The following is a 22,191-nucleotide window of genomic DNA, read 5'->3' as shown; positions in this document are numbered from 1 at the left end:
AAAAAAAAAGCAATTATTAATTTTTGCAACGAAATAAAAAAAAAACTATCGAAATTTAAAAATTGGAAACAACATTAATTGAAATGAGGCGCTATTTTGGGGAGAGATTATGATATGATCCTAAATTATGGTGATTTGCATATCTGCAAATCTTTTAATTGATTTTCCATAACAATTCAATAAGGCAAATTTGGTATTTTGGTATGATAGGGTTATCTCAAATATGTGATTTGAATTTGGATTCATCACTTTACCAAAATTGAATGAGAGGTTTTTTAGGCTTAATCTCACCTTGCACTCTTGAAATGGAGCCTTTTCACACGTTGCGTCCTTGAAAAACAATAATAGCACTTTGCATCCAAAACACAATAAAGCATTCACAGTGCACCCCGAATTGAATAATAAAGGCAATTTCATTTTTTATTGATTTTTTTTTTTCCGAAATACAAAATAACAAATTAATTTTTTATTTTCTTAAACCTCCAACCTAGTTGCGAGCGCACAAAGTGCGAAAAAATAAAAATCACACATGATTATTAAAAACAATTATATTTTCTTACAAAATAAAATAAAATAAACTTTTATCACTAAATTATTTGATTGATGGATCTTTTATTGCAACTGGTGGAAATATTAGGTAAAAATACTTGAAATAAGTATGATTTTCAGATAACTTGATAACGAAATAGCTGAATGGTTTTTATTTCGTAAAATATTTTTTTGTGATAAAAAATCTAATTTTAAATATGTTGATGAGATGTATTTTTATTCTTGCACTTATAATTTCAAAATAATTGATAAGTGATAACTAAAAAAAAGGATTTGACATTCGTCATCCTAAAAAATACCACTAAAAATATTAAATTACCTTTATTAGCTTTAAAAATTCATTTGGGGTGCATTATGCATGACTTATTGTCTTTCGAGGGTGCAAAGTGCTATTAATTTATTTCGAGGGTGCAAAGTGCTAAAATGATATATTTCAAGAGTGCAAAGTATGATTAAGCCATGGTTTTATCAAATAGCCCCTAAAAAAATTCAATGTGTGTATTTAGTTAGGGTATTTATTTTTCAGTTTTTAATATACTTATCTTCATGGTGCAAAGTGTCGAGTTAAAAAAATATTTAATTCCTTCATCTATTTTCTTGCCATATTACTTCAAAATTAGGGCAAATTACAAGAAACCCTTGAGGTAAGGTTTAATTACAAAAATCCTCCTTATGTTTGCGTAATAACAAAAAACACCCCTGAGGTATGTTGCCGTCTTACACAATCCCCATACGGTGTTGGTTTTTATGGAATCTTTTTTATTCCATGGAATATTCCTCTAAAAATATCATTTTTTCTCTTGATGTATTACTGTAAGCACACTAATTACTTCGGGGTAAATTGTAATATCTTTAAAAAACCGTAATTATTTTTAATTGTAAAACTATAATGTATTTCTTCCAAATATTATTATTAAAAATAGAAAATATATATATAAGAAAGAATTAAACATATCTTGTAACATTAAAAGTTTTTATTTGCTTTATATTTTTTTTTTGTTTATAAATTATGTAAGAGAGCAACATACCTTGAGGGGATTTTTGTAATTAAACAAATTATGAGAATGATTTTTATAATTAGACTTTACCTCGGGGGTTTCTCGTAATTTATCCTTTATTGTTTTTCAAATAATAGATATTGGTAGAATAATACAATTCGCATTATAAAAATACAAGTTCCAACCATTTGTGCACCTAAAGATGCAGTGACTACACGAATATAGTCCTCCCCTCTTGCCAAAGCCAAAATAGAGGTGACGAGGTAGGGATGACAGCGGAGCGGGTACCCTCGAAAAAGTGTAATACCATAACCATTACTATTTAATATAGTTAAAACCAAAACCATATTAAAACCATTTAAAAAAATTTAACGGAATAGCAAAACCATCACCACTAGTATCCGGATACCCGCGGATATCCATTTACCATTTAAATTATGGTAATAAAAAATAACTTCGGGTCCGATAACGTTTAAGTAACTCTCAGAAAAGAGGAAGGAAAAAAAGTAAATTATACAAATATATCCTCGCTAAATTATTTAATACTTTATTTAATATTTTGCTAAATTATTTTTTTATTCATATTATGTTGAATTAAAAAATAATATATTAAATATAGATTTGCTTTTCTTTTACCAAAACCATTACCAAACTCTAATAGTTTCGGTAGCAGGTTTTAAATGGAGCGGATACATGCGAATAGCTAGCGGATCGGGTTATTTTGCCATCCCATGACGAAGCGAGCATGTGCATGTTGGCACGACAGTTACCCAGGATTTATTGTTCTTACTATTGCTTTTTTTTTGGACTCTTAGATTAGTTCTCTAAAATTACAATAATGACAAAATTTGACAAACGCAATACAAATTTGACAAAATTTAAAACATCAAATCTGTAATCGCTTGAGTTTGCTTTCTAATCCAACTTGGATTAGATAAATTTGATACCAGATAATAGATTTATGAATAATCATGTTGCAAACCTTTGGACAGAAGTTCGTTTAAAAGATTTTTTGCATCTTCAAGTTTCCCATCTTTGCACAAACCATTAATCACGATACCGTATGTGATTATATTAGGACTTACTTCTTCATCTTCCATCACCCGCATAAACGAATTTTTTATTTTGTATTTGATTAATTTGTTTAAATGTTATGTAACCTTCATCTAAAAGATCTTGTAGTTATGAATTTGATGTATTTTTATATGTATTTTTAAAATTTATCCATCGAAATTTTGCTATCGGGGCAATGTGCAACAAGATGTTATCAACAAATGTAAGAATTTATCAGCTGTTTAAAATAAACTTAGCCAAACGGACCCTCAATTCTGATTATATTTTTTGTTGCAAATATTATATAAATCTATTTTTTATTTTGTATTAAATTCATTTGTTTAAACTTTATGTAACCTTAATCTAAAAGATCTTCTAGTTATGAATTTGATGTATTTTTTTTTATGTATTTTTAAATTTATCCATCGAAATTTTGCTATCGGGGCGATGTGCAACAAAAATAATATTTTGAAGGCGGCATTCACTTTAAAAAAATTGAAGGGGTAAAATGCGAAAATTAGAAATTTACAGGGGGTGATGTGCAATTTGCCCAAAAAACAACAAATAGGGCTTGTTTGTTGTACCGGAATTCTCGCACAACTGAAAGCTAGCTTCTTCTCTACCACTTCATTTTGCAGCTGAATTTCTCTTCAACAAAATCTGTGAGGATGAGGAGTTATGGAGTAGCTCTTGTTTGTAGAGTAATTACTTCTAAATATTCTCATCAATACTCATACGCTTCTTTTACTTCTTCTTTCTCTCTCTTCTGTTCCGATTTTCACAAAAATAGGCCCTTTTCAACTTTGCCCAGAAAAGATTATGAATTAGATGATACTGTTTTCTTGATTCGTAAAATGATGAGAATGCGTCCACACCCTTATGCCTCTGAATTTAACAAACTATTGCAAGTTATTGCCAAGAAGAAACAATACCCAGTTGCCCTTTATGTGTTCGACGAAATGCGCCAATGGGGTGCCTCTGTGAATGAGTACACGATGAACATCTTGGTTAACTGTTGTTGCCTTTCGAAACGTGTAGACATCGGTTTTGCTGTCTTTGGCAGCTTCTTTAAACACGGTTACGATGCAGATGTTACGACATTCAACACTCTCTTAAAAGGGCTCTTTTTAGATGGTAACGTGGCCGAGGCGGAGAAATTGTTCAAGAAGATTTTGAATTTGAAACTCTGTGAGCCAGACGATGTTACGATTCTTACTGCGATTGACGGGCTCTGCAAAGCTGGACGTGTTCATACTGCCCGTGATTTGCTTCTGTTGTTGGAAAAGACTATCTATAAACCCGATGTTCTGGCTTATAACGCGGTAATAAATGGCTTATGCAAGACCGGAATGGTGGATAATGCACTCGAGCTGAAGTCTAGAATGATTGAAAAGGGCATTTCACCTGACGTTGTCACATATAGCTCGATGATTCAGGGCTTGTGCGATTTTGGTAGATGGAAAGAGGTGAAAAACTTGTTAGATGAAATGGTCGATCACAAGATATACTTGACTGTCGTTACTTTTAATATATTGGTGGACGCATTTTATAAGGAAGGAAATATTAAAGAGGCTGAGGATGTTTTGAAAATTATGAAGCAACAAAATATTAGTCCCGATATTGTCACGTACAATGCGTTAATAGATGGGTATTGTTTGCAAGGGAAAATGGATAAAGCGAAAGAGGTGTTTGATTCCATAACGCGCAACGGCCTTAAGCCATGTATTATTAGCTACGGCACTTTGATAAACGGATATTGCAAGAAGGGAAAAGTTGATGAAGCTCGGCGACTTTTTCTCAAAGCTTCTTCTACAGGCTTACAGCACACGACAGTTACATATAACATCATGATACACGGATTATTTAGTAAAGGCAGAAATGCTGACGGATGGAAACTTTATAAGGATATGGAAGCTCGGCACGTACGTCCAGATTTATGTACTTGCAATATTTTGTTGGAAGGCTTGTGCAAGACACAACAAATTGCTGACGCGTTTTTATTTCTACGGGCGATGGAAGACAAAGGGTTAAATCCTGATATAATCACATACGGGATCTTGATTAATGGTTTGTGCAAAGATGGGAAACTTGTAGAGGCGAAAAATCTTTTAAACGAACTTCCTTCCAAAGGATTGCAACCTGATATTAAATTATATACCGTTATTCTCGGTTCACTTTCCCGAGAAGGGTGTGTAGACGAGGCAAAAGATTTGCTTGTGAAAATGGAGAGGAGTGGGTGTGCACCGGATAGCATGACATACAACATCATTATCCATTGCTTGCTGAAGAAGAAAGAGGATGACAAGGCAATGCCATTCTTAGAGGAAATGCACGAGAGGGGATTTTCAGCGGATGCAGCTACTTCTTCCATGCTAATTAGTCGCCTGCAAGGATCAAACAAAGATGATGTTCTTCTCGAATTGATTAAGAAAGTTGTACCGAAAATATAAAATAACTATTTTGGATTATGAGATCAGGTGTCGGTATTCCATAAATATATTGTATAGTTCATGAATTAATTTTTCTGAATTTTTTTTCCAGCCGGTAAACTGCAGTTGACCGCCGGCCTCCGGCGTAGACTTTTTTATTCTCTCTAAATGACTGTGTTAACAACAAAATTATTATTTGAGATAGTAATATTTAACGCCTAACCAGTAATATTACTAATATTTCTGTCCCAAACGGTAATATTAATGCATGAGGCAGTAATATTACGATCCGAGACAATTATATTACGGCCAAAGACAGCAAAATTGCAGGCCAAGACGATAAAATTAATTAATACAGTAAAATTACTGTCTCAAACAGTAATATTATGTCTTAGATACTTAAAATTATTGTCTTAGACAGTTAAATTACTTTCTCCGGGACAGTATTTTTGTAGGTCAAGATAGTAATATTAATGAAAATAATTTTTTTAAGAAAAAAAAGGTTTTCAAAAAAAAAAAAAAAAAGTAAACGCCGGAGACCAGCGGTCTCCGGCGGTGGCGGTCAAAATTGGGGCCAAATTTGGAATAAGGTTCAAAATTGGTTAATTGGTGAAATTGGACTAAATTGGGGTGTAAATCATGAAACTGGAGTTGAATTAGGTTTCAAGGAGTTGGGGTTAATTTTGGTATATATGAAAGAGTTTTTCTTATTTGCAAATAAATTTGAATGAGATGGATTTATTTGTAAGACAAAAAAGTTGTCCCAGATTTAATAAAATGCTCAATTTATGGGCCGATTTGCTATTTACCCAATAAAAAAATCAATTAGAGAACAACTTTCAAAAATAAAACAATGGGAAAATTATAGTTTTCATCCCGCAAGTTTGCACCTATTTCACATTTGATCCCTCATATTCACGAAAAACACATTTGGTCCATCATGTTTCAATAATTTAACACTTTTGGTCATTTCCATCAATTTACCGTTAGTCCGTCAGTTAAGGCAGTGTTGGGCACATGCTTGATTATGTTATTACTAACGGAAAATTGACGAAAATGACTAAAATTGTTGAATTTGAACACTCAATTCAGTATCAAGTTAGTCGGATACACGAGAACCGTCATTTATTTGATAAAACATTATAATTGAAGCAAACATGTTATGCTGCTACATGCATCCGAGCATGATATATATTTTTGTTCTTTCTAATTTCTCTTATTTGTAGGGATGATAATTAAAAAAAGTAACAAGTCATTTTAGATTTAGACATAGCAAAACCTTGCTTAAAATTCCAGATGCTCAAATACATAATTTACAATTTTGGCACAACTTTCTTAATCATTTCCAGTAGAACATCGTCTTTGTCCGATCCTTGCATGTAATTAACATTAACGAAGTAGCTGCTTCGGCGAATCCCCATTTGTGCATGTCTTCTAAGAATGGCATCGCATTGTAAACATCTTTTTTCTTCAGCAAGCAAGGAATAATAATGTTGTATGTCATACTATCCGGTGCGCAACCACTTCTCTCCATTTTTACAAACAAATCTTTTACCTCGTCTATGAACCCTTCTTCACACAACAAACCAAGAACGATTAATTGAAATTTAAAAAATGGAAACAACATTGATTGAAATGATGCGTTATTTGAGGGAGAGATTATGATATGATCCGAAATTATTGTGATTTGCACACCTGCAAATCTTTTAATTGATTTTCCATAACAATTCAATAGGGCAAATTTGGTATTTTGGTATGAAAGGGTTACCTCAAATATGTGATTTGAATTTGGATTTATCACTCTACCAAAATTGAACTGAGAGATAATAGGCTTAATCCCACTTTGTACCCTTGAAATGGAGCCTTTTCGCACTTTGCACCCTTGAAAAACAATAATAGCACTTTGCACCCCAAAACACAATAAAACATTCACAATGCACACTGAATTGAATAATAAAGGCAATTTAATTTTTTATTGGTTTTTTAAATAACAAATATTTTTTTTTCTTCAACATCCAACCTAATTTCGAGTGCACAAAGTGCGAAAAAATAAAAATGTCACAAGGATATTAAAAACAATTATATTTTCTTACAAAATAAAATAAAATAAACTTTTATCACCAAATTATTCGATTGATGGATCTTTTATTGCAACAGGTGGAAATAGGCGGCGGTTATTTGCAAGCCCATTTTTTTATTAGTGCAAGACCTCCAACATAAAAATACTAATTTACCCTTAATGAAATTTAAAATCAAATAAAAAACACAAAACATTAAAAAATATAAAAAAATCATTTCCTTTGTTCAAGACCAAATAAAATAGATAAATCCAGAAACCCCTCTTCCTTGTTTCATGACTTAAAATTCTCCTTATTCTTCTTCTTTCTTCTTCTTCTTCTTCTTCTTCTTCTTCTTCTTCTTCTTCTTCTTTCTTCTTCTTCTTCTTCTTCTTCTTCTTCTTCTTCTTCTTCTTCTTCTTTCTTCTTCTTCTTCTTCTTCTTCTTCTTCTTCTTCTTCTTCACAAACCCACCAAGAAATCATACACACCAAAATTATCAAATACATACCAAACATTTACGATGGAACCATAAAACAATGATATGGTGCTTTACGAGGGTGGAGAACACAATGAAATATGTTTTAAACGTTTATTTTTGCTTTGGAGTCGTTTTTTTTTTGTTGGGAAAAAAATTCGACGATACCAAAAATCGGTCTGCAAATACCGATTTTTGTTACTAAAGTCGGTAACCACATTCCGATTATTTTAGTAAAAATCGGTACTTAAAAACCGATTTTTGTAGTAAAAATCGGCATGACAACACCGATTTGTTTTTGTATTATCGGTATTGTCATGCCGACTTGTACTACAAAAATCGGTTTTTAAATACCGATTTTATTATCTGTGTTTTTTGAAACACGTTGTTTTTCTTTATGTGTTTTTAACTTTCTTATTTTTCTAACTAAATTTTAGTTATTGAATAAGTAGTGCTTAGTGGGTTAAGTATAGTAGTTAGTGGGTTAAGTAGTGCTTAGTGGATTAAATTGTGGATTTTATCTTAACTTCTAAACTAACCCACTAACCCATGTTCTTGAGTGCTCTTGTGGTTGGTTTTCTTGCAGATCATGGGCTGAGGAGTGGAAGCTTGAAATGTCTATAAATACCGATTTCAATACTCAATGAAATTGATCGATTCCGAAGAATTAAACACCGAGAGCTGAAAAGAATACATGAGTGTTTTAGTGTGTTTTTAGGATCGGTTGGTTGTACTCCTCATGAGTATAATCTTTACGTACTCCTTATGAGTACATTTTTTACGTACTTCTCATAAGTACATTCTTTGTAGTCTAGATTGTTTAGTATATATGTTTCTAGACTTGGTTGTAAGAATGATCAAGATATTGATTCATTCATAAGTTCTTTACGTACTCCTCACGAGTACATCTTTGAAATCTAGAATTTTTAATATTTTTCTTTTAGTATCTAGATTTGATTGTAAGAATGATCATGAGAATGATTCATTTGTAAGGAAGAAGTTTTCGCACCTCTTCTGTTTGTATTCTTGGAATACTGATTTTAATATATTTTTTCCGTCCTGTAAAGGGCAAGTTCACAAGTCTTTACTTGTGAACATTTTTAATTCTGAGTATTGTTCTTTTGTCTTTATATTTCCGCTGCATGTTTGTTCAAGTGTCATAACACTTAAGACAACACCTCTGTATTAAACGAATTCGGGACCATAAATTTTTTCAATTGGCATCAAGAGCCAACACTTGACGTATACTAAGTGTTTGTTCCTATTTTCTTTTTCAGAAACGAATTCGTGATGGATACTCAGATGACTGCTTCTATGCGACCTCCTGTACTCGACGGCACAAACTACACCTACTGGAAAGTCAAGATGAGGGCGTACATCAAAGCCATTGATGAGAGAGCCTGGAGATCTATTCTCACTGGATGTAAGCCACCAACTATCACAGATGCGGATGGGGATGTGTTTCCAACACCAGAATTACGGTGGACACCAGACGATTTATCAAATGCTAACAAAAACTCAAAGGCGTTAAATGCGATTTTTAATTCAGTGGATTTAACAATGTTTAAATTGATTTCAGTGTGCACTTCTGCGAAAGATGCTTGGGAAGTTCTTCAGCTACATTGTGAAGGATCAGACAGTGTCAGAAGAACTAAGCTCAGATTACTCTCCTCCAAATTTGAGAGACTGAGAATGGAAGAAACTGAAACAATTTCTCAGTACAATGAGAAATTGATTGATTTAGCTAATGAATTTCAATCTTTAGGTGGTCCTTTGAGCAATGAGACACTGGTGAACAAAGTATTAAGAACTCTTCCAGAAAGGTTCAGCATGACGGTTACTGCTATTGAAGAGGCCAAAGATACATCATCTCTACGGCTGGACGAACTAATTGGTAGTCTAAAGTCTAGAGAGATGAACTTTGAAGATCAAAGAAAGGAGAAAGGAAAGGCTATCTCAAATGCACTCCAGGCAGAGCTGGAGAAGGAAGATGTTGCTCCGGAATATGATGATGATGCAGAGGAATGTCTCAACAATGTTGCATTCCAAATTCAGAAATTCAATAGGGCATACAGGCGGAGTGGAATCAAGCCCAGACAATTATTTCCAGATGGCTCTTCGCAAAATCGACAAACTCAGCCCCGGAACAGATTTACTCCACAGAGAACATTTCCTCAAACATCTTCTCAAAACACTCTAAAAAATTCTTCATTTGTTCGTTCAAATTCTGAACCACCTAACTTGGATCACATTAAATGCAGGGCTTGTTCAGGATTTGGACATTATGCTAATGAATGTGCAAATACCTTGAGAAGAAGAGGAATGAGTTTGATTTGTGCTGTCAGTGATGAGGAGGAAGAGCAACCTGAACAGACAGAGGAACAACAATCCACTAAACAAGCTCTCTCTGTCAGATATATTACTGGAAATGCTTCTGAAATAGAATCACAAGGAGTCTCTCTGGATGCTGCAACACTTTCTGAAACACTTTCAGTAACTGAAATTTCTGAGTTTAATACTGATCATTATACATGTTTAAACTCTATTTCTTTAAATGCAGCAGAATCCAGTATTGAAGCAGCTAGTGATGAGGAAGAAATGTGTAAGAAACTAGCTCTTGACCTGGAGAAGAAGACTCAAGCTCTAGATGCAGCCAACAAGGAAAATTCCTCCCTCAAAGAAAAAATCACACATTTGGAGGTTGGAATCACCAAGAAGGATCTTGAACTGGCAAAGGTGAAAGATGAACTCAAAAAGGCAACTCTAGCAATCAAGAGGATGAACACTGGCACAACTAAACTCGAAGAGATTGTGTCAATGGAAAAGCACTACAAACATGAAGGGCTAGGGTTCAAAAAACAAATGAAGCCAGTAAAGAAGAAAGAAATTGTCTTTGTAAAAGAAAAGGGTGCAAACAGAAAGGATTGCAGGAAGTCCACAGTCACCACTCCCGATTCCAGAATAAGAGGTTATGTTTGTCATTACTGTTTCTCACCAGGACACATTCGTCCATTTTGTGAAAAACTTAGTAGTGACAAAATGTTGTATAAAATAAGTCACATCACTCCAAGGAACACCTCAAAGAAAAAGGTAGAATCTACCAAAAAGGAGTGTAAAATATGGACTCCCAAAGGTAAACTCTTGTGCAAGGCAGTATACACCTCTTTAAATGCTAACATTTCAGGTTCATGGTACTTTGATAGTGGATGCTCTAGGCACATGACTGGAACAAAAGAATTTCTATCAAACTACCACACACTAAATGGAGGACGTGTAACTTATGGAGGATGAGCTAAAGGCAAAGTGGTTGGACGTGGAACACTCAGTATTGAGGGACTTCCAAAACTGTCAAATGTCCTACATGTTGAAGGATTGGGATCAAATCTCATCAGTATCAGTCAATTGTGTGATGATGATCTACGTGTAGAATTTGATAAATACTGTTGTTCTGTGTTTGATAATCAAAACCATTGTGTATTGACAGGTTCCAGATCAATGGATAATTGTTATCAAACAGGTGACACCATCTCATGCAAGAGCTCAAGAGTAAGTGAAGTAGAGCTGTGGCACCAAAAACTAGGACACACAAACTTCAAGAATCTAAAGCTGCTCAACAAGTACAATGCCATAAGAGGAGTACCAGATCTCAAGATCAAGGATATTCCTATATGTGGAATGTGCCAGAAGGGAAAGCAAACCAGAGTACCACACAAAGTGTTGCAACACGTTGGTACCACTATTTGTTTTGAACTTGTTCATATGGATCTTATGGGTCCTATAGAGGTAGAAAGTCTAGGTGGTAAAAAATATGTCTTTGTATGTGTTGATGATTTTTCAAGGTATACTTGGGTGTATTTTTTAAGAGAAAAATCAGACACTTTTGAAGTATTCAAAAATTTGTACAGGTTTGTTAGAACTCAATTTCAAGTTTCTGTTCGTAGGATAAGATCTGATCATGGAAAAGAATTTGAGAATGCTTTATTTCTTGCATTTTGTAATAAAAAGGGTATAAAGCATGAATTTTCTGCTCCAAAAACTCCTCAGCAAAATGGCATTGCTGAAAGAAAAAACAGAACCATCCAGGAAATGGCTAGGGTGATGATGAGTGCAAAAAATCTGTCTAAAAGGTTTTGGGCTGAGGCTGTCAACACAGCCTGTCACATCTCAAACCGTGTGTATTTAAGATTAGGATCTATGATGACTTCATATGAAATTCTTTATGGTAAGAAACCTAATCTAGAATACATGCATGTGTTTCGATGTGTCTGCTATGTTCTAAATGATAGAGATCATCTAGCTAAATTTGATTCAAAAAGTGATTTGAGTTTATTTATGGGATACTCTAATAACATTCATGCTTATAGAGTATATAATCTAAGAACTCGAACCATTATTGAATCTGTAAATGTGGTATTTGATGACTTTGCTGATCTCCGCAGTAAAACAGCTGAAGATGAAGTTGATGACTTAATTGCTGAAAGAGAAACAACAGAAGAAGACACTTCTGCCACAAATAGCCCAGACACAAACAGTCCAGTTTTAAGAGAAGAAGGTGTTGAGGCAAGTGTCATCACATCTGACTCAGCACATCCTACAGAGACTGAATTGCAGCCAACCTTTGATGTCTGCAGAAAGGAACCATCAAGCAGAATCCAGAAAAATCACCCATCTACTCAAGTAGTGGGAGATATCTTTGATGGAATAAGGACCAGAAGAAAAGAGAGAGTAAACTACAGAGATATGGTAAGATTTGCAAATTTATCTTCTGAATGTGCACTAACTGGAACCACTTGTTTTGTGTCTTCAGTGGAACCAAGGAATATTGCAGAAGCTCTGAAGGATGAATTCTGGGTCAATGCAATGCATGAAGAGTTGAATCAATTCATCAGGAATGATGTTTGGTACTTAGTTCCCAGACCAAGCCATGTAAATGTGATAGGAACTAAGTGGATCTTCAAAAACAAAACTGATGAAAAAGGTACAGTTGTTAGAAATAAGGCTAGGTTAGTAGCACAAGGATACACTCAAATTGAGGGTATAGACTTTGATGAGACTTTTGCTCCAGTAGCTAGAATTGAATCTATTAGATTACTTCTTGCTATAGCTTACTTTCTTAAAATCAAACTGTATCAGATGGATATCAAAAGTGCATTTCTGAATGGGGTTTTAAATGAAGAAGCATATGTAGAACAGCCAAAGGGTTTTGAAGATTCTGCCAAACCTAATCATGTTTTCAAGCTTAAGAAGGCACTGTATGGTCTTAAACAAGCTCCTAGAGCTTGGTATCAAAGACTCACTGACTTCTTACTTGAAATACAGTTCAATAGAGGGGAGGCAGACAGAACCTTGTTTGTTAGAAGAACTAATAATCATATCATTATTGTTCAGATATATGTTGATGACATTGTTTTTGGCTCTACTTGTGCTAACCTTTTGCAGTCTTTTGTAGATTCTATGTCTCACACTTTTGAAATGAGCATGGTAGGGGAGTTGAATTACTTCTTAGGACTCCAAATCAAACAGACAGGTGAAGGAATCTTTGTGAATCAAAAGAAGTATGCTCTCAATCTGGTCAAAAGGTTTGAGTTGGAATCAGCCAAGCACATGAAAACTCCAATGGGTTCCAGCCAAAAACTGTCTAAGGATGATGTTGCAGAAGATGTCGACAACACTCTCTACAGAAGCATGATTGGAAGCCTTCTGTATCTAACAGCAAGCAGGCCTGACATTATGTTTAGTGTTTGTGTGTGTGCCAGGTATCAAACTAATCCCAAAGTCACTCATCTTAAAGCTGTGAAGAGGATTATTAGGTATGTTGCAGGTACAGTAGACTTAGGGATTCAGTTTCTCAAAGACACTAATACAAATTTGATAGGTTTTAGTGATTCTGATTGGGCTGGGGATATTAGTGACAGAAAAAGCACATCAGGTGCATGTTTCTTTTTGGGGAATAATCTAGTTTCTTGGTTTAGTAGAAAGCAAAATTGTGTATCTCTTTCAACAGCTGAATCAGAATATGTAGCTGCTGGAGGGTGTTGTGGTCAACTAATTTGGATGAAACAAATGTTGGGGGATTATGGGTTAACCAGTGATACCCTGACCATATATTGTGATAATTCAAGTGCTATTGACATTTCAAAAAATCCTGTTCAACACTCACGAACTAAACACATAGATATTAAACATCATTTTATTCGTGATATAGTTGAGAAAAATATAGTGTGCTTAAAGTACATTCCTACAGAAGATCAGCTGGCTGACATCTTTACAAAGGCATTAGATTATGAGAGGTTTTCTAAACTCAGAAAATCTCTCGGGATGTGTACTCAATAAACATGTCCTGAAATGTGTTGCAGCACCTCATCAAATATCTTAAGCTGCAACATAATTTATTGAAGCATTAGCTTCATTAAATAATGACTTCACTGTGATGTATTATTTTGTAAATCAGTAACTGGAAGTCTTTCACCTTGAAACGTGATCATGCTTCATGTAAACATTTAGACAATAATTACACTCACACAAGTCAAACTCCTCTATTTTGATAGTCATATCTTAGTAACTGAGGAACCTTCAAACTAAACACTTGATCATGTTCCATGTGAATTGTTTGACTTGAAAATAAGAGTTTATATATATTATTAAAAAAAAAATTAATAAAAAAAAAATAATAAATAAATAAATAAATAAATAAATAAATAAATATATATATACATATATAATATCATGCCTGCAAATTTTTTTTCTCACTATTAATCATTAATAAATATATTGTTTTCATTTATGTGAATATTTCATGAGTGCTACGGTTTTTATTTTTATTTTTATTGAATTATCCCTATTTATATGGGTCATGGGTACATGGGTTAATTCTTTATTTTCCACTAAGTCCACTCCTTATTGTGCCATGTGTCACGTTTTTCTTTAAACTGCCAAGGAAAACTTTTATTCTCCTTAATCACACTCTCCCCAAGAAAAACGCACACCACTTCTTCACCTTCTCCACTTCAATTTTTCTTTCTTTCTTCAGCAAAATTAGGGCTTATAAATTTCTTGCTTCTTTTTCGAAAATTCACCTTCAAAAATTAAAAACACAAGAAGCAATTTTTTTTTATCTACTGTATCATGGCATCTCCTCTTAGAAATCCTCTTCCAGCCGTTGATGATGTGCACAAGGATGATGCAGCACCTGAACCAGCAGACCCTAATCTAGCCATCATCGTTCATCCTGTCAACCTTGAAGCCATGCCGACCAGCTTCATTGGGCCCGACGACGAGCTGAATCCGATTGACCCAGACGTTTTTCAGAACCTGGGTCCCTCTTCCACTCTAGGAAGGTTTCATACTCGCCGGTCTAAGCGCATGAATCCCTTCCCAGATCTGAATGCTACTGGATCACAACGCCGGAGGGGAGGACATTCTCCCAGCAGAGGCGGCAGAGGTAGAAGAAGAGGCGGCAGAGTCGGTCGCACTTCAGTTAGGCCAAACCCACCAAGAGGCCTACATTTGGTTGATGAAGAAACTGATGATGAAGAAGGAGATCCTACTTTTGCAGAACCAAGCCCAAGCTCTCTCCTCACGCTCCACTGAGTCATCTTCCAAAGATTCACCTCCACTAGCATCAACTCAGGGGGAGACATTTCAGTCCTAACATGGCAGCAGCAGCCTCTCAACATCCTATTTCCGAAGATGTTGCTGCACATGTTCCTGAAAATGCTGCCACACCTACTGTCTGTGCTGCTGAGGATGCTGCTCCCTACCAAGATGAGGAAATGCCTGATTTTTCTGGGATGTCTTCTGCTGAGCATGTAGACATTCCCACTGTTGATGCTCAGGATTTTACCACCAATGAAGAAACACCCTCAGCTTCACATGAAGATCCTCTGGAAACTCTGGCAGAGGCAGCTGTTCAAGTGGATGCACCACCTTCCCAGGCTGAAGAGGAAAAGTAAGTGATGACAATTGGGAAGTGGCCTTGCCTCTTTCCGCAAGAATTTGCCATCCTCAGAGTCAGACAGTGATTCTTCCGAGGACTTATCTCAGATGGAAGAAGATGCTGATCCACCTGTTGCATCACCTGAACCAGCATATGTTCCTGATGAGCTTGAAAATTCAGAAGATGATGACTCCTCAGAAGAAGAAGAGCTAGACTTGGATGTGAAGGATTTGTCAACTCCTATTGAGGTAAACAATGCCTTCAGTCCTATCTTTTATTTTGAATCTGATTCAAATTTGAGTCCTCAAATCATGAATTGCCAATTCATTGAGGAAAATAAAATTTTCAAGGATGAGTTTGATAGACATAGGATCACTGCTTTTCATAGGGATTTGATCAAGAAAAATCCTTAGTCTAGTTGAGGTTGCCTGTCCTTATGAAGGAATTTTTATGCCAATTTACAAACTTTTTTTAAAGAAAAATTCTCCAAACTTTGGAAAAGTTTTTTTTTTGTGCGAATCAATTTTCTCTTTTTCTCCCAAAATTATCTAACTCCTACTGTAATTGATGAGGATAATTATGGTGATTTTACTGAAGTTTGTAAAACTCTTTTTGGCAATCGTTTTAAATCCCTCGCTCACCTACTCCATTCTGCTTTCTCAAAATTTTAAGATCTTCCCTGGAATGGAGATAATTTCCTCTCAACTGAATCAGGTCAAAATAATCTTGGTACTGAAGGTGTTGCTCCTCATGTTGACAACACTCCTGACATCCTTATTTCTGTTTCTCGAGATTTTTTTGTTAAAACAGTTTACTCACTCGCTAGTTCAGATCACCTATCATCAGTGCATGGTGGGTGGAACTACTTCAGAGAGCTCTTTCTGATCAAAAAGGGGGAGAACAAGCTGATCATGAAGTTGAAGCAGGGTGAAGCTGAAGGAGCAGAGGAAAGTAGTGGATCCAGTACTAGTGATGGAGGAACAACAGCTGATACTGAGGAGACATTGGATTGGACTATTTTGTTATTTGCTATATTGGTTATCATATTCAGGGGGAGTTAAAGCAATGACTCAGGGGGAGTTAAGCGAAAATTTAGTTTTGATCAGAAAGTTAAAAAGGGGGAGTTTGAAACACGTTGTTTTTCTTTATGTGTTTTTAACTTTCTTATTTTTCTAACTAAATTTTAGTTATTGAATAAGTAGTGCTTAGTGGGTTAAGTATAGTAGTTAGTGGGTTAAGTAGTGCTTAGTGGATTAAATTGTGGATTTTATCTTAACTTCTAAACTAACCCACTAACCCATGTTCTTGAGTGCTCTTGTGGTTGGTTTTCTTGCAGATCATGGGCTGAGGAGTGGAAGCTTGAAATGTCTATAAATACCGATTTCAATACTCAATGAAATTGATCGATTCCGAAGAATTAAACACCGAGAGCTGAAAAGAATACATGAGTGTTTTAGTGTGTTTTTAGGATCGGTTGGTTGTACTCCTCATGAGTATAATCTTTACGTACTCCTTATGAGTACATTTTTTACGTACTTCTCATAAGTACATTCTTTGTAGTCTAGATTGTTTAGTATATATGTTTCTAGACTTGGTTGTAAGAATGATCAAGATATTGATTCATTCATAAGTTCTTTACGTACTCCTCACGAGTACATCTTTGAAATCTAGAATTTTTAATATTTTTCTTTTAGTATCTAGATTTGATTGTAAGAATGATCATGAGAATGATTCATTTGTAAGGAAGAAATTTTCGCACCTCTTCTGTTTGTATTCTTGGAATACTGATTTTAATATATTTTCTCCGTCCTGTAAAGGGCAAGTTCACAAGTCTTTACTTGTGAACATTTTTAATTCTGAGTATTGTTCTTTTGTCTTTATATTTCCGCTGCATGTTTGTTCAAGTGTCATAACACTTAAGACAACACCTCTGTATTAAACGAATTCGGGACCATAAATTTTTTCATTTTTTTAAAACCATTTTCTCATACTTTCGTGCATCAACCTAGGGGATTGATGGAGGATTATTCAAATGAATTATCTAACGAATAAATTTTTGAGATACAAAAAGCTCTACTCGATTGGGTTAAAGGAGTGGTAGACGCCACCGAATGGTGATAAACATTTTCGTTCTAAATATTTAAAAAATATCAATTAACCAAATATATAATGTATAATTTAAAAAAAATTCAAAAAATATCGGTATCCGAAAACCGATTTTGCACTCAATAATCGACATTAGAACGCCGATTTTGACTTGCAAAGTTGACGTTGTGTCGCCGATTTGGTTAACAAAAATCGGCATTATGACGCCGATTTTCGTGTACAAAATCGGCCAGGATAAACCGATTTGGGAAACCAACGAAAAAAAATAAAAAAAAAAAACAATTTCAATTTCATTTTTTTTCCAAAATCGGCCAAATCATTGCAACCCAACAAGAAATAAGCATAGATTAATGTTCATTCATACATATTTATCAAGAATCGATATTCGATTAATGTTTCCGAATTTACAAAAAAAAAAATTAGTAAAAAGGACATCGATGCTCGATTAATGTTTTCGAATTTACAAACAAAAGTTTAGTAAAATGGACTTACTTGTTGGTGGTGGTGCGGTGGGTGGGTCGTTGTTCATCGCCGGTGCGGTGGAAGTCTCGCTGGTTGGCGTCGATGGTTGGCAGTCGTGATATTTCTTTTTTGTTTTGTTTTTTTTTTTTTTTTGATTTTTGGTCTTGAACAAATTAAAAATAAGATTTATTTGTATTTGTGTATTATTTGTGGATAAGGGTATATTTGTCATCTTTGGTCTTGATGTAATAAAATTAGATTAATTTACGGATTTGAACTAATAAAGTCCTTTATGTGGTTTTGAACTAATAAAAAAATGGGCTTGCATATAACCACCGCCGTGGAAATATTAGGTAAAAATATTTGAAATAAATATATTTTTCAGATAACTTGATAACGAAATAGCTGAATAGTTTTTATTTCGTACAATAGTTTTTTGTGACAAAAAAATATAATTTTAAATATGTTGGTGAGATGTATTTTTATTCTTGCACTTATAATTTCAAAATAATTGATAACTAGAAAAAGAGAACGGATTTGACATTTGTCATCCTTAAAAATACCACTAAAAATATTAAATTACCTTTATTAGCTTTAAAAATTCATTTGGGGTGCATTATGCATGATTTATTGTCTTTCGAGGGTGCAAAGTGCTATTAATTTGTTTCGAGGGTGCAAAGTGCTAAAATGGTATATTTCAAGGGTGCAAAGTGTGACCAAGCCGTGGTTTTAAGAAATAGCCCCTAAAAAAATTCAATGTGTGTATTTAGTTAGGGTATTTATTTTTCAGTTTTTTAATATACTTATGTTCATGGTGCAAAGTGTGAGTTAAAAAATATTTAATTCCTTCAGCTATTTTCTTGACATATTACTTCAAAACTACTTTTGACAATCTTAATATTGAATGTTTTCTAACCTAACTTGAATCATTTAAAGTGGATGTTAGATTTATCGATAATTTAATAAACACTGCCACAAAACTCACGCCCAAAATGGGCGTGAATCGCCTCCTTGGGTTGCAAATTTTTTATAATCCAAAATAGTTATTTTATATTTATGGTACAACTTTATTAATCATTTAAGAAGAATATCATCTTTGTCAGATCCTTGCATGTCATTAATTAACATTAATGAAGTAGCTGCATCGGCCGAGAATCCCCTTTTGTGCATGTCTTTTAAGAATGGCATTGCCTTGTAAACATCTTTCTTCTTCAACAAGCAATGAATAATAATGTTGTATGTCATACTATCGGGCGCACAACCATTTCTCTCCATTTTTATAAGCAAATCTTTTGCTTCGTCTATGAACCCTTCTTCACACAATGAACCAAGACCGATTCTATACACTTGAAAATCAGGTTGCAAACCTTTGGATGGAAGTTCGTTCAAAATATTTTTCGCATCTTCAAGTTTCCCATCTTTGTACAAACCATTTATCACGATACTGTATGTGATTATATTAGGACTTACTCCTTTATCTTCCATCACCCGCATAAACGAGTTTTTTATTTTGTATTTGATTCATTTGTTTAAACGTGATGTAACCTTCATCTAAAAGATCTTCAAGTTATAAATTTGATGTATTTTTTTATGTATTTTTAAAATTTATCCATCGAAATTTTGCAATCGGGGCAATGTGCAACAAAAATAACATTTTGAAGGGGGCATTCACTTTTAAAAAATATTAAGGGGGTAAAGTGCGAAAATAAAAAATTTACAGGGGTGATGTGCAATTTGCCCAAAAAACAACAAATAGGGCTTGTTTGTTTGTACCGGAATTGAAAGCACTTCTCGCACAACTGAAAGCAGCTTCTTCTCTACCACTTGATTTCGCAGCTGAATTTCTCTTCAACAAAATCTGTGAGGATGAGGAGTTATGGAGTAGCTCTTGTTTGTAGAGTAATTACTTCTAAATCTTCTCATCAATACTCATACGCTTCTTTTACTTCTTCTTTCTCTCTCTTCTGTTCCGATTTTCACAAAAATAGGCCCTTTTCAACTTTGCCCAGAAAAGATTATGAATTAGATGATACTGTTTTCTTGATTCGTAAAATGATGAGAATGCGTCCACACCCTTATGCCTCTGAATTTAACAAACTATTGCAAGTTATTGCCAAGAAGAAACAATACCCAGTTGCCCTTTATGTGTTCGACGAAATGCGCCAATGGGGTGCCTCTGTGAATGAGTACACGATGAACATCTTGGTTAACTGTTGTTGCCTTTCGAAACGTGTAGACATCGGTTTTGCTGTCTTTGGCAGCTTCTTTAAACACGGTTACGATGCAGATGTTACGACATTCAACACTCTCTTAAAAGGGCTCTTTTTAGATGGTAACGTGGCCGAGGCGGAGAAATTGTTCAAGAAGATTTTGAATTTGAAACTCTGTGAGCCAGACGATGTTACGATTCTTACTGCGATTGACGGGCTCTGCAAAGCTGGACGTGTTCATACTGCCCGTGATTTGCTTCTGTTGTTGGAAAAGACTATCTATAAACCCGATGTTCTGGCTTATAACGCGGTAATAAATGGCTTATGCAAGACCGGAATGGTGGATAATGCACTCGAGCTGAAGTCTAGAATGATTGAAAAGGGCATTTCACCTGACGTTGTCACATATAGCTCGATGATTCAGGGCTTGTGCGATTTTGGTAGATGGAAAGAGGTGAAAAACTTGTTAGATGAAATGGTCGATCACAAGATTTCCTTAAATGTTGTTACTTTTAGTATATTAGTGGACGCATTTTGCAAGGAAGGAAATGTTAAAGAGGCTGAAGATGTTTTGGAAATTATGAAGCAACAAAACATTCGTCCTAATATTTTCACGTACTCTGCGTTGATAGACGGATACTGTTTGCAAGGGAAAATGGATAAAGCGAAAGAAGTATTTGATTCTATAACGGACAACGGCCTTAAGGCATGTATTATCAGCTATGGCACTTTAATAAACGGATATTGCAAGAAGGGAAAAGTTGATGAAGCTCGGCGACTTTTTCTCGAAGCTTCTTCTAAAGGTTTAGAACACACGACATTTACCTATAGCATCATGATACACGGATTATTTAGTAAAGGCAGAATTGCTGACGGATGGAAACTTTATAAGGATATGGAAGCTCGGCACGTACGTCCAGATTTATGTACTTGCAATATTTTGTTGGAAGGCTTGTGCAAGACACAACAAATTGCTGACGCGTTTTTATTTCTACGGGCGATGGAAGACAAAGGGTTAAATCCTGATATAATCACATACGGTATCCTGATTAATGGTTTGTGCAAAGATGGGAAACTGGTAGAGGCGAAAAATCTTTTAAATGAACTTCCTTCCAAAGGGTTGAAACCTAATATTAAAATATATACCGTTATTCTCGGTTCACTTTGCCGAGAAGGGTATGCAGACGAGGCAAAAGATTTGCTTGTGAAAATGGAGAGGAGTGGGTGTGCACCGGATAGCATGACATACAACATCATTATCCATTGCTTGCTGAAGAAGAAAGAGGATGACAAGGCAATGCCATTCTTAGAGGAAATGCACGAGAGGGGATTTTCAGCGGATGCAGCTACTTCTTCCATGCTAATTAGTCGCCTGCAAGGATCAAACAAAGATGATGTTCTTCTCGAATTGATTAAGAAAGTTGTACCGAAAATATAAAATAACTATTTTGGATTATGAGATCAGGTGTCGGTATTCCATAAATATATTGTATAGTTCATGAATTAATTTTTCTGAATTTTTTTTCCAGCCGGTAAACTGCAGTTGACCGCCGGCCTCCGGCGTAGACTTTTTTATTCTCTCTAAATGACTGTGTTAACAACAAAATTATTATTTGAGATAGTAATATTTAACGCCTAACCAGTAATATTACTAATATTTCTGTCCCAAACGGTAATATTAATGCATGAGGCAGTAATATTACGATCCGAGACAATTATATTACGGCCAAAGACAGCAAAATTGCAGGCCAAGACGATAAAATTAATTAATACAGTAAAATTACTGTCTCAAACAGTAATATTATGTCTTAGATACTTAAAATTATTGTCTTAGACAGTTAAATTACTTTCTCCGGGACAGTATTTTTGTAGGTCAAGATAGTAATATTAATGAAAATAATTTTTTTAAGAAAA

General features: G+C 34.7%; 2 protein-coding genes across 2 annotated transcripts; both read left to right on the top strand.

Moving 5' to 3' along the window:
* The first annotated feature begins 3,170 nt into the window (after positions 1 to 3,170).
* Positions 3,171 to 5,167, top strand: LOC105953986 (uncharacterized). Its single transcript, XM_012977659.2, has one exon. The coding sequence runs from the start codon at positions 3,269 to 3,271 to the stop codon at positions 5,048 to 5,050; it is 1,782 nt and encodes a 593-aa protein (XP_012833113.2). The 5' UTR covers positions 3,171 to 3,268; the 3' UTR covers positions 5,051 to 5,167.
* Positions 5,168 to 19,818: 14,651 nt separating this feature from the next.
* On the top strand, positions 19,819 to 21,789 carry LOC148769773 (uncharacterized). Its single transcript, XM_088821005.1, has one exon. The coding sequence runs from the start codon at positions 19,934 to 19,936 to the stop codon at positions 21,713 to 21,715; it is 1,782 nt and encodes a 593-aa protein (XP_088677131.1). The 5' UTR covers positions 19,819 to 19,933; the 3' UTR covers positions 21,716 to 21,789.
* The last annotated feature ends 402 nt before the right edge of the window (positions 21,790 to 22,191 follow it).

Source organism: Erythranthe guttata, chromosome 7, assembly GCF_056151865.1.
Source record: "Erythranthe guttata isolate IM_541 chromosome 7, IM_541, whole genome shotgun sequence".
Lineage (NCBI taxonomy): Eukaryota > Viridiplantae > Streptophyta > Magnoliopsida > Lamiales > Phrymaceae > Erythranthe > Erythranthe guttata.
This window is presented reverse-complemented; position numbering and strand designations above follow the sequence as displayed.